Below are 12,672 nucleotides of genomic sequence, written 5' to 3' on the forward strand. Positions count from 1 at the left end.
GTCCCCACCCAAATCTCATGTCAAATTGTTACTCCCAATGTTGAAGATCAGGCCTGGTGGGAGGTAACTGGATCATGGGGGCGGAGTTCTCATGACTGGATTGGCACCATCCCCCCTTGGTACTGTATAGTGAGTTCTCACAAGATCTGGTTGTTTGAAAGTTTGCAGCACCTTTTCCCCTGCTCTCTTGGTCCTGCTTCTCCTCCTGCTTTGCCTTCCACCATAAGTAAATGCTCTCTGAGGCCTCCCGAGAAGTGGAAGCTGCTATGCTCCCTACACAGCCTGCAGAAGCTTGAACCAAGTAAACCTCTTTTCTTCATAAATTACCAGTCTCAGGTATTGCTTTATAAGAGTGGGAGAGTGTACTAATACACAAACCCATTGAAAAAGACATATATTTCATAGAACAAAAAACTAAAATGATTAATAAACAGAGATAAAGATGCTTCACACATTAGTAGTCAGGAAAATTTAAAGTAAGATTTCTGCAAATACTATTTTTCTTCATTAAATTGGCTAAAATTTAAAAAGATTGACAAATCAAAATCTTGCTAAAGATGTGACTCAATAATTTATTTCTTGCCACTAGGAGTAAACATTTCTAAGTTATTATCAGACAAGATCTGGTGTGTTCAGGGTGGTCTATGACTCCTAAGTTATTAAAAAAATTATTACTAATTTTTAATTTTTTAAATTGTGATAAGTTATACATAAAATTCACCATCGTAACCATTTTAAGAATTTAGTTTAATACTGTTATGCACATTCAAATTAATTTGTAAGCAATCTCCAGAACTCTTTTCATCTTGCAAGACTGAAACTCTATATACGCATTAACAGTAAGTCCCCAAGCCCCTCTTCCCAAAAACCTGGCAACCACCATTCTACTTTCTCTATGAATTTAACTACCTTATAAAATTAAATCATACCATATTTGTCTTTTTATACACCTTGGGGTAGTCTTATTTTGGTCAAATCCGTATGGTGTTCCCTGATCTTCCTACATCTGGATATTTAATCTTTCTCATGTTTGAAAAGTTTTTGTTATTTCTTTTGATAAGCTTTCTACCCCTTTCTCTTGCACAACTTTTTCTTGAACAGCTGTAATTCCAGATTTGGTCTTTTGAGGTAATTTTTTATATCTTATAGGCACTCTTCATTGCTTTTCATTCTATTTTCTTTTTCCTCCTCTGACTGTGTATTTTCCAATAGTCTGTCTTTGAGCTCATTTATTATTTCTTCTGCTTGACCTATTCTACTGTTGAGAACTTCTAATGAATTCTTCAGTTCAGCAAACGGATCTCTTAGTTTTAGGATTTCTGTGTTCTTTTTAAATTTCAAACTCTTTGTTAATTTTCTCTAATACATTTCTGAATTGCTTTTCTGTGCTATCTTGGAGAATACTGAGTTTCCTTAAAAACGGTTCCCTGTTTGCTGTTGTTTCTTGTGGATGTACATCTATGTATTTGCATTGAAGGATTAGTTATTTATTCCAGTCTTCTCTGTCTGATATCTTTGGGTTTGTGTTGGATATATTTGCGTGGAGGTTCTTTTCTTTTTTTTCTCCCATGCTCACCTGGGTAGAGGTTCTTTACCAGTAAGTCATTGTCTGCTTTTTGGTTCTAGGTCAGCTCTTTAAGCCCAGGTTCCCCTTGGCTCTAACAAACTCACAGCCCTGCTCCTCTGTAATAGAAGGAGTCCAGAAGGTTATATCCTGGCAGTGTGGGAAGGCTGGCTAGGGGTTCTTGTCTAGGGGATGTGTGGGAAGAATATTCTACAGCCTGGTGGTGCTGAACAGCCACTCTAATTTGGAGTCTTCTTTGGGTGAGTTACAGAGCAGAGTTTCTACCTCTCCCCTTTTGTCTTTGGCTGTCCTCAGGGATATTTCTTCATTCAGGCATTCATAATGCTTCCTGCAGGTTAAGTCAGGGACATGTCTCCTGCCAGGGAATCCAAGATGGAGAAAAATCTGGTTGTCTACCTCAATCTCATCTTTCCAATTTCTCCACATCCTCCCAACACTTGTTATTTTGTTTGTTTGTTTGTTTGTTTCTATAGTAGCCATCCTAACGGACATGAGGTGCTATAACTTTGCGCTTTGGATTTACATTTCCTTAATAATTAGTGATGTTGAGCATCTTTTTTTTATTGGCCATCTGGAAAAATTTCGATGTAAGTCCTTTGCTCAATTTTAATTGAGTTGTTTTGTTTTTGTTGAGCTATAGGAGTATTCTTTTTAATATATTCTGAATATTAACCTTTTATCAAATATATAATTTGCAAATATTTTCTCCTGTTGTCTTGATTGCCTTTTCACTCTGTTGATCATGTCGTCTGCTGCACAGAAGTTTCTTATAATCCATTTCTTTGATCCATTTTAAGTTGATTTTTGTATGGTATAAGGGTCCAACTTCCCTCTTTTGGTTATGGATATCCAGTTTTCCTAACACCATTTATTGAAAAGACTATCTTTTCCCCATCGAATGATATTGGCACCATGTCAAAAATCAATTAATCATATATGCAAAGGTTTATTTTTAAGCTCTTTGATGTATAAGTCAGCTTCTACTTTTGTATAGGGTAGCTTTCTGATAGGTTTGAAATCAGGAAGTGTGAGACCTCCAACATTGTTCTTTTCATGACGGTTTTGGCTATTTGTGGTCCCCCCGCTTTTTTATTGCCTTTTCCCACACATTTTATTTATTTATTTATTTATTTATTTATCTATTTAGACAGGGTTTTGCTCTGTTGCCCAGGCTGGAGTGCAGTGGCATGGTTTCTGCTTACTGCAACCTCTACCTCCCAGGTTCAAGTGATTCTCCTGTCTCAGCCTCCCCAGTAGCTGGGACTACAGGAACATGCCACCATACCCAGCCAATTTTTGTATTTTTTGTAGAGATAGGGTTTCAAATTCTTGGGCTCAAGCAATTCATCCACCTCAGCCTCCCAAAGTGCTGGCATTATAGTCCCTTAATATTCCATATGAATTTTAGGAGAGTGCTACTAACTTTTAAAATTGAATATGCACATATCTTATGACCCTACAAATCTACTTACAGAGAAACTCTCGTATAAGTGCATCAAGAGTCATATACATGAATGCTCACAGCCACATTTTTATTTTTACTATCATAAATAAACAGAGAAATCACTGGGTCTGGCTTGTTTACATTTAGATTTATCCCATTGCCTTTCCCTTACCTAGTCTTTTCTGTATCCCAAAAGACTATATTTCTTAGGCCCCTTTGCTTTTTGGTTTCCAGGTAGGTTTGACCAATGGGAAACAATAGCCAAATATTGGAGTGTGGGAGAAGGGGAAACCCAGTGTATTTTTTTCTTCTTATCTTTCTGCTGTCTCCCTTGTGGACGTAGCTTCCTCTGGTCAATCATTGCTTAGATAGTTCCAGGTCCTGCAAGGCAGTTTGCCATGATTCCAGCTCTCATTAGATAGTTTTATCTTCTATTTCTGATAGTGCCACTTGCTCCATCCAGTTGTCTCTCCAGATTTAGCAGTTTCAGTGGTTTCCTGCTGTTGGGTTATTTTGTATCCTTTTTGGCTTCTAAGTTCTTCCATTATCTACTTAATTAAATTCCTGTATTAAATTTCCTTTATTTGAACTACCTACAGTGGTTTCTGTTTCCTCCTAGATTCTGCCTAACACAAACTCAGACATTTGTTAATAGGCTGGTGAAAAACTAAATGCCCCAATTTAATAATATTTAGCAGAAAAAACAAATGAATTATAGCTACATGCAACAAAGTAAATATGTCTTGGAAACACGGAGTAAAAGGGAAAAAGCAAGTGCTTGAAGACTGCATCCAGCTCAATATCATATGTTAAACTCAAATAACAAAACAAAAACCAAGGAAGACTGAGCATTATGTTGTTAAAAGATGTATTTGTGATTAAATTATTTTTAAATCAAAAGGATTAAACTACAAAATTCAAGACAATGATTACTTCTGATAAAACATTTGGGATACGAAAGAAGCACCTAGATTTATTCATTGATATCAGAAAGGTTCTAATTCTTACATTGTGTGGTAGGTTCAGGAATATTCTTCTTGTTGTTGTGCTTCATAATTGGCAAGGGTGTTGTGTGTTGTGGTAGGTAGAATAGTGCTCCCCCCAAAAAAAAAGTTTATATCCTAGGTTTCAAAACTTGTGAATATATCACCTTACATGGCAAATGGTACTTTTACAGATGTGATGATGGTTTGTAACTTTGAGATATGGAGATTATCTTGAATTAACCTAGTGGGCTCAATCAAATCATGAGGCCTTTAGAATAGAGACCCTCCCCTGGCTGTAGTAAGTAAACGAGAGAGAGAGAGAAAGAGAGAGAAATAATGGAAGAATATTAAGAGAGGGATTTTGACATTGTTGGCTTTGAAGACGGGGGAAGGGTGCCAACAAGCCAAAGAAAGTGGGTAGGTTGTCTATAGAAGATGCAAAAAGGAAGGAGATGGATTCTCCTTAGAGCCTCCAGAAGGAATACAACCCTAACTGACCATAGCCCTGTGAGACCCACACCAGACTTCTAACTTAAAGAAATGTAACACCATAAGTTTTTTTTGTTGTTGCTGTTTGTTTGTTTTTGAGACAGAGTTTCGCTCTTGTTGCCCAGGCTGGAGTGCAATGGTGTGATCTCAGCTCACTGCAACTTCCACTTCCCAGGTTCAAGTGATACTCCTGCCTTAGCCTCCTGAGTAGCTGGGATTACAGGCATGTGCCACCAAGCCCAGCTAATTTTGTAGTTTTTAATAGAGACGGTGTTTCTCTATGTTGGTCAGGCTGGTCTCAAACTCCCGACCTCAGGTGATCTGCCCGCCTCAGCTTCCCAAAGTCCTGGGATTACAGGTATAAGCCACCGTGCCTGGCCAAGTTTGTATTATTTAAACCACTAAATTTGTGATAATTTATTATAGCAGCAATCGAAAGCCAATACATATATATTATTTGCATATTATTTTCTGCTCCAAACATTATCCAATAACTTAAAAAAATTAACATATGTTGTTTAAAATGACACATATCAAAACAAAATGAAACAAAATTTAAATGTAAAAAGATACAGGTATACATGTGTATATGTATACGTGTGTGTGTATATATATAAATATATACATGTGACACTTTTCATATTAAAACTAAGCAAGGATAGGAGTAGCAATGTCTAACAATTACCATGGAAAACAAGACGCCTTAACAAAATAAAGAAGGCCATTATATAATGATAATAGATAAACTATATGGAATCTGTAACAATCATTATCTCATATTCACTGATGAAATAATGCTATAATATGTAGTAAAAAATAAAGAAAAATTGGATTCTTTACATCATTCTTAGTCTTTAACAAGTTGAACAGAGGAATTAGAAAAAAGACAATCATTGTAACATTGATTATATATTGACATGTATATAGATATATACAGTATATATAGTTAACATTATATTCTAAACCAGGTGCACTTTTTATACAGTTAATGGTATAAGACCACAAATAAACTATCAATAAGTTATTAAAATATGAAATTGGTAGTCACATTAATTATCATGAAATAAAACTTGGTAATCAATTTTTCAATAGAATCCACCAGTCATTTGAAAATTAAAAATTATTTTCTCCTTATTACATAGATTTAAATCAAAAATCAATTTTTTAGTTACAGAAGATTGTATAAATGACTAAAATGCAGACACTTGGATGAGTTCTCTGTACCTTAGCGATGTAGCATGCAAAGTTTTCCAGGAGAACCTTAGATTTAGAAAAGCACTGCAGTTAGAAGTGTGGGCACTGGTTTCACACTACCTGAGACTTGAACTCCACTTTTATCACTTGATAGCTGTAGGTCTCGGCAAGTTATCTAGCCTATTTTACCTGTTTCCTCATAGCTTCATTGTGGTAAGGGTTAAAAGAATAACTTCTGAAAAGTGTTCAGCACAGCCTTGGCAAATAGCAAATTCTGGGAAACATATGCTGTTATTATTATATTAAATCTTCCCCCATTTGACTAAAAAACTGAGATATTTCATTGGGTATTGGATTAATAGATTATTTTAGTGAAAGTTGACATATTCACAATATTAAGCATCTTGGGTCTTTCTATTAATTCAAGTCTTTGCATACATTACTCATCACAGTCTTAATGTTTCCTTCATAGGTTTTCCAACTTTTTATTGGAATGTCCCTACAGGTTCATTGTTAGGAATGCTATTAGCTGTTGATCTGAAATATTTTTATATCTAGTTTATTAAATGTTATTAGGAAAGGTTATTGAATTTTATCAAATACTCTTTCTCTTATTTTCCATATTTATGTGATATATTAACTGACACACTTCCAATATTATCTTAATTAACCCATCTTTGTATTATCGTTTAGTTGTGGTAAAGTTTTTCCTTTTATAATACCATCAAATTATATCAACAACGTTTTCTTTCATATCCTAATAATTATATTTATCAGTTATATTGTTCAATAGTTTTCTTTTTTTTTGTATTCTTTCAAATCGGGTTTGAATATAATAAAAATACCTGGGAAATTACTTTTCTATGATTTGGAAAGATTTTTAGTATGAATTATCGTATTTTGAGGGCATAAAAAAACGCTGCTTTAGGAAGCTTTATAGTTGTATTTGATTAGTAGCTTCTTTTCCATTTCTGTCTGTTTTGGTTTTCTACTTTGTGAATCAATTTTAATAATTTATATAAATATCAGGTTTTTAAAACACATATGCTGTAAAGTTGTTTATATTTTTATTGAGAATTCCCTTACAGAAAATATGATTTGGAAGAGCTCATGGAAAATTTTCTTTGACAGACAAGCACAATACTTTTTTTTTACTTTAAGTTCTGGGATACATGTGCAGAACATGCAGGTTTGTTATATAGGTATACATATACCATGGTAGTTTGCCGCACCTATCAACCCATCATCTAGATTTTAAGCCCTGCATGCATTAGGTATTTATACTAATGCTCTCCCTCCCCTTGTCTCCACCCGCTGACAGGCCCCAGTGTGTGATGTTCCCCTCCCTGTATCCACGTGTTCTGATTGTTCAACTCCCGCTTGTGAATGAGAACATGCAGTGTTTGGTTTTCTGTTCCTGAAGTACAAACTTCTTTAAGAGCAGCTAGTGACAAGCAGGATACATCAATCTCTTAGTTTAATTTAAAACAAAAACAGAAAGAAAACACTCTGGGACAGAAAATATAATGATCTTAAAATATCCTAGGGAACTTGCCTCTTCTAGCGGATGCTGCCAAGCTAAGCTTCTTCAGCTCATTAGCTTCTGCTTCATCTCAGGCAGTAGCTACCCATCTTGTTTATTGCTTTGGCTCCACTCCTAGTTCTCTGGATCCTTGTTTATTCCTTGGCTGTGATTTTCCCTTGACAGCTCAGTTTCTTAGTAAGCTTATCTTATGAATGGGCTTCTTTGCTATTCTCTGGAGTAAGCTATGCATCTGTCTGTCATTACGCAATACCAACTCTGGTTGCCTCACAGCAACCTACTCCAACTTTGGTGGGTTTTGATGTCAGTGCTAACTGTTCACATTCTGATAATCATTTTGAAACATTTTGTTACAACAATGAATGTTATATAGTGAAAAGATAACTGATGATATAAATGGAGCCTATTAAATAAGATGCCCCAAGCAATTTCATGGACACTACAAATAATTACATGGACGCATATATCTCTGTGGCATAAAAGTGCATTGTACTCTTTAAAGCAACTTCCAAAATTTTCATTGGAACACTTAAAATAATCATGGGAGAAAGTTTTTATTCCACATTAGCAACTAGCTTTCTTTCTCTGTAATTTTCAATCATCCCCGATTTAACTCAAAAGAATTCCATATTTGTTGAGTAGGTATTAGAAGCACATTGAGGATTAAAACAGGAAAAATATATCAGCTTTACCTTTCTCTCCGGAAGGAAATATTAATAAATAAATTAATAACTACAAATAGAGCAATAAATAAAACTTGGATAAAGTCCACATTTAAAGAATCTCTCCTGGTATTGATTCTAATATATACCTACCCTGGCTAAATAGACATTTTAAAAAATAGAGTTTATTTTATAGAACAGTTTTAAATTTACAGAAAAATTGAGAAAATAGGACTGAGTTTCCCATATGTCACACATCTAGTTTTTCTGATTATTAACATCTTACATTATAAGGTATAATGAATCTATATTGATACATTACTATTAACAAAAGCTTATACTTTATTTAGATCTTCTTCTTTTTTCTGTAATGTCGTTTCTCTGTTCCAGGATCCAATTCAAGATACCACATTATATTTAGTTGTCATGTTTTTCTAGGTTCCTCTTGCTTGTGACAGTTTCTTAGACTTTCCTTGTTTTTGATTATCTTTACAGTGTTGAGACATACTCTTCAGGTATATTGTAGGATGTCCCTCTGTTGGGATTTAATTGTTTTTCTCGCGATCAGACTGGGGTTACAGGTTTTGCAGGAAGATTGCAGAGGTAAAGTACAATTCTCGTCATATTATATCAAGTATCCATCCTATCAGTATGATGTATCGGTGTTGATGTTAATCCTGATCACTGTCTGAGGTAGTGTTTGTCAGGTTTCTCCATAGGTAAGTTACTCTCTTTCCCCATTTTCTAAACTGAACTCTGAAAGGAAGTCACTATGATCAGTTCCCATTTAAGAAGTGAAGAATTGTACTCCTCCTTCAGAGTGGAGTATCTACAGAAATTTTAGGAATTCTACATCATGTTTCTTCTCTCCTACATTTATTTATTCAATCACATATTTATTTGTATGAATATGGGCTCATGGATATTAATTTTATACTTTGGGTTATAATCCAATACTACTTTATTTTACTACTCAAATTGTTCCATCTTTGGGCATTAGGAACTCTTTCAGTTGGCTCCTGTCCCTGACACATCCCCATCAATGTGGGATTTATTTGAGATCCTTACTTTCCAGAATTACACGATGCTCTAGGATCATCTAATATATTTCCTGAGCTTAGAATCAGCAATTTTTCCAAGGAGTCCTGGTTCCTGTTATTGTAGAATGACATTAGAAACCAATATCTGGGCTGAAGGTGTGCTTATTGCTTTCAGGTGTTGTTTTAGGCATTCTCAGCTGGCAAAGCAAATAAATACATGTATGTAAACTAACTCCTGGATATTCATACATCTATAAATATTTGTATATGTAACCATCTGTATTTATATTAAGCTAAAACTGATGTTCTCAACTCTAATCCATTATCATATGGATTATTCTAGCCTCCTCCCATTGCTTATCTGTAAATTGCCATTCCAAAAATGAGGAACCTGGCTCCTATCATCCACTTCCATTTAAATAACTGTTTAATTCTGATATACATGTATAGTCATATCAGAATTCGTAATGTAAATCAACAACTTTATTAACTAGAGCACAGTGCCTATGTGCAGTTTCTTCTATTGTTAGATTTTTAACCCTGCAATTCCAAAGTTATTTAGGTCAGCACCTTTTCTGCAGTCTTTCCAGTGAGATTGTTTCACATAAGTGTAATACAGTTAGATTATCTTGTCACAACCTTCATTCCTTCTGGAAACCACCAACCTGCAAAATAATGTATTTTTTCCATTCCTCACAGCACATTTATTTCAGTAATTTTGTTATGTCAGTTCTTAGCATGAGCACAGTGTTACATGATTTTCGTGCATATAATCACATCCAAAACAAGTTCTAAACTTTACAATGTAAACATTCTCATCATATGTAGAAATATTTTAATTGGTGTATTAAGTTTTGCTAACTGATCAAATTTGGAAGATATTATCAAATAATGTCTATTCTAAATTGTGTAGTGAGAATTGTTTGTTAATTACATTTCTACAATGCTAAATAAAGTAAGAGGCAAATCTGTCCTGAAAGCATGTCAAACTTTAGGTAAAACATTAAAAAAGAAACAAATCTGTTAACAAATGAATGTCTGCAATAAAGAACATTAGATTTTTAAAATCTATTATGATACAAAAATGTAAAGGGTAAATAGTATCTTTGTTGACAAAATAGGAGGTAGCATGGATTCATCCCTTTATTGTCTGAGAAATGCAACAGAAGTAAAGAATATTTCCTTACCACAAATAATTTTCAGGATGATGTACATATTTCTTTTTGAAATACTTGTTTAAACAAACGTCCCTCTACTTTTTAGTATTGAAAAAGCCATTCCATGTGATTTTTTAAAAAAACACTTTTACACATCTAGATAAAATGTGTAAAATCTTTGTGTGTATTTAGAACATACAAACAAAATTTAATCTCTTATTTTTCTATGCAAGTCTTGTGGAGAATAAACAGAGTCTTGATTTTGGTAACACTGCAGAAAACATAATTTTCCAATGTGACTAATATTTTTTAATATGGTATACATTTTTTCCCTCTTCGTGTTGTAAAGTTCTGTAGGTTTTGACAAATTCATAGTGTCATGTGTTTAACATTACAGTATCATACAAAATAGTTTCACTGTCCTAAAAATCCACTGTGCTACACTATTCAAACCTTTACCCTATCTTCTTAACCTTTGGCAACCACTGATCTTTTAACTGACTCTATAATTTTGCCTTTTATAGAATGCCATATAATAAAAATCATGCAGTATGTAGCCTTTTCAGACTATTTTCCTTCACTTATCAGTATGTATTTAAGGTTCATCTATGTCTTTTTATGGCTTGGTAGCTTGCTCCTTTTCATTGATGAATAATATCCCATTGTATGGATATTCCACCGCTTATTTAAGAACATTTTGGTTTCTGGAGAATATGAATAAAAATGCTATAAACATTCATATGGCGGTTTATTGCAGACATATTTTAAAATCAGTTGGGTAAATATATAGGAACATGGTTGCTGGATTGCATGGTTAAATGATATTTAGCTTTGTAAGAATCTGCCAAACTGTCTTCCAAAGTGACCGAACCATTTTTTATCACCAACTATGAATGAAAGTTCTTGTTGCCACACATCCTTGCTAGCATTTGGTATTATCAATTTTTTGGACTTCAGCGGTTCTAATGGGAGTGTAGTGGTATCTCATTGTTGTTTTAATTTGTATTTCCTTAATGATAAATGACATTGAACCTTTTTCCATTGTTTTTGACCTCTGTATACCTTTTTTGGTGGGTGTTTTCAGATCTTTTGCTCACTTTTAACTGAGTTGCTTGTTTTTTTTTTTTCTTTAATTGTTGAGTTTTAAGAGTTCTTCTTATATTTTGGGTGTAAGTCCTTGTAAAAATGTTTTGCAAATATTTTCTCCCAGTATGTGATTTGTTTCTTTATTATCTTAACAGTGTCTTTTGCATGGCAGAAGTTTAAATTGTTTTTTTCTTTTATGAATTGTGATTTAAGTGTTGTATCTAAAGTCTCATTGCCAAACCCAAGGTCACCTAGATTTTTTCCTGTATTTTCTTCTAGGCAGCTTATTTGTGTCAAATGGATTTAGATCAGCCAGGAAAGAGTAAGGTATCCCATTCTTATTGATATGATTTTAAAGAGCGTATTTTCTGACAGTCTATGATTTTAAAAAACAAGTTTTCTCAGTAAAAGTGCAGCTATGAAAGACGTTGTTCTGACTCAACAGCAGCAGCCTGACCTTGGGAGAAAAGTTGTTTCCTGTTAACTTCCCAGCTGGTTTTGTCTGTGACTGTTTTTTGTGTGTCTGTTTTAATTTGCACAATGAATGGACAGTCTAATGTTTTACTTTTTCAGAGGGAGCAGATATTTTGCTTCCTCACCACACAAGCTCACCACACAATGCAGGGTTCTTAGCCTGCATCGACTTGATCATAACTCAGGAAAAGACAGATATTGGTCAATATTTCCTTCCAAAAGTGGAGATGATAAAGTAGGAGTAGAGAAATCCTAAAGTCCAGACCTTCCTTGTTCAGCCAGGTTTTGCTCCTTCTCCACACACCTTTGTTCTTTTCTCCAACTTCCAAGGAATCTCACAAAGGAAGTGGGAAACAATGAACCTATTACTTCTTTCCTGCTTTAAATCCAATTCCACTTAGTCACGGAGACTGTTGGGCAGGATCTCTGGCTTGGTGGAAAGTGGGGCGTGCTACCTAAAGTGATAGTTTGGAGGCGTTCTCTGTGCCGTCGCTATGGGAATGCCAGCTGTGTGTTGGCTGGGTGCGGGGCCCAGTCGCCAGGCCACACTGCACGCCTCCACATCCTCAGGGGGCCCCGGGCTTGGGTCCTGGCCCCGCCCCCTGCGGACCCGGCGCTCTGTCAGTTCCGTCCCCGGCCCTGGGAACCGCTCCTGACCCCACTCTGCGTGTCTGCCGGAACCTGGCTGACAGCGTTACTTGCTGCCCTGCCAGGCCGGGTGAGGGCGGAGCCAGGCCTCCAGCCGCGAGGACTGGAGTCGCGGGAGGTGGAGCCCCGGTCCGGAAGCCGGGGATCCGCGGCCATGACGGTGCCGGTCCGCGGCTTCTCGCTGCTCCGCGGCCGTCTTGGCCGAGCGCCGGCTTTGGGCAGAAGCACAGCACCCTCTGTAAGGGCACCGCGAGAGCCCGAGAGCGCGTTCCGGGGCTTTCGGAGCAGCGGTGTGAGGTACGAGGGCTGCGGGCGCCGGGTGCGGAGCCGCTGGCGGTGGGAGGGCGGCCGGGGTGCGGGCGGC

General features: G+C 36.0%; 1 protein-coding gene across 6 annotated transcripts in view; it reads left to right on the forward strand.

Annotated features, from left to right (window-relative positions):
• The first annotated feature begins 10,837 nt into the window (after nucleotides 1-10,837).
• Nucleotides 10,838-12,672, forward strand: part of MTHFD2L (methylenetetrahydrofolate dehydrogenase (NADP+ dependent) 2 like) — a 145,335-nt gene continuing 143,500 nt past the window's right edge. For all 6 annotated transcript variants that reach the window (XM_024246335.2, XM_024246336.2, XM_054554055.2 and 3 more), the window contains exon 1: nucleotides 10,838-12,605. In XM_024246335.2, the coding sequence (XP_024102103.1) occupies nucleotides 12,463-12,605 (143 nt within the window). In that variant the 5' untranslated portion in view covers nucleotides 10,838-12,462. The remainder of the gene's footprint in view (nucleotides 12,606-12,672) is intronic.

The sequence above is a fragment of the Pongo abelii genome, chromosome 3, assembly GCF_028885655.2.
Source record: "Pongo abelii isolate AG06213 chromosome 3, NHGRI_mPonAbe1-v2.0_pri, whole genome shotgun sequence".
NCBI classification, from domain to species: domain Eukaryota; kingdom Metazoa; phylum Chordata; class Mammalia; order Primates; family Hominidae; genus Pongo; species Pongo abelii.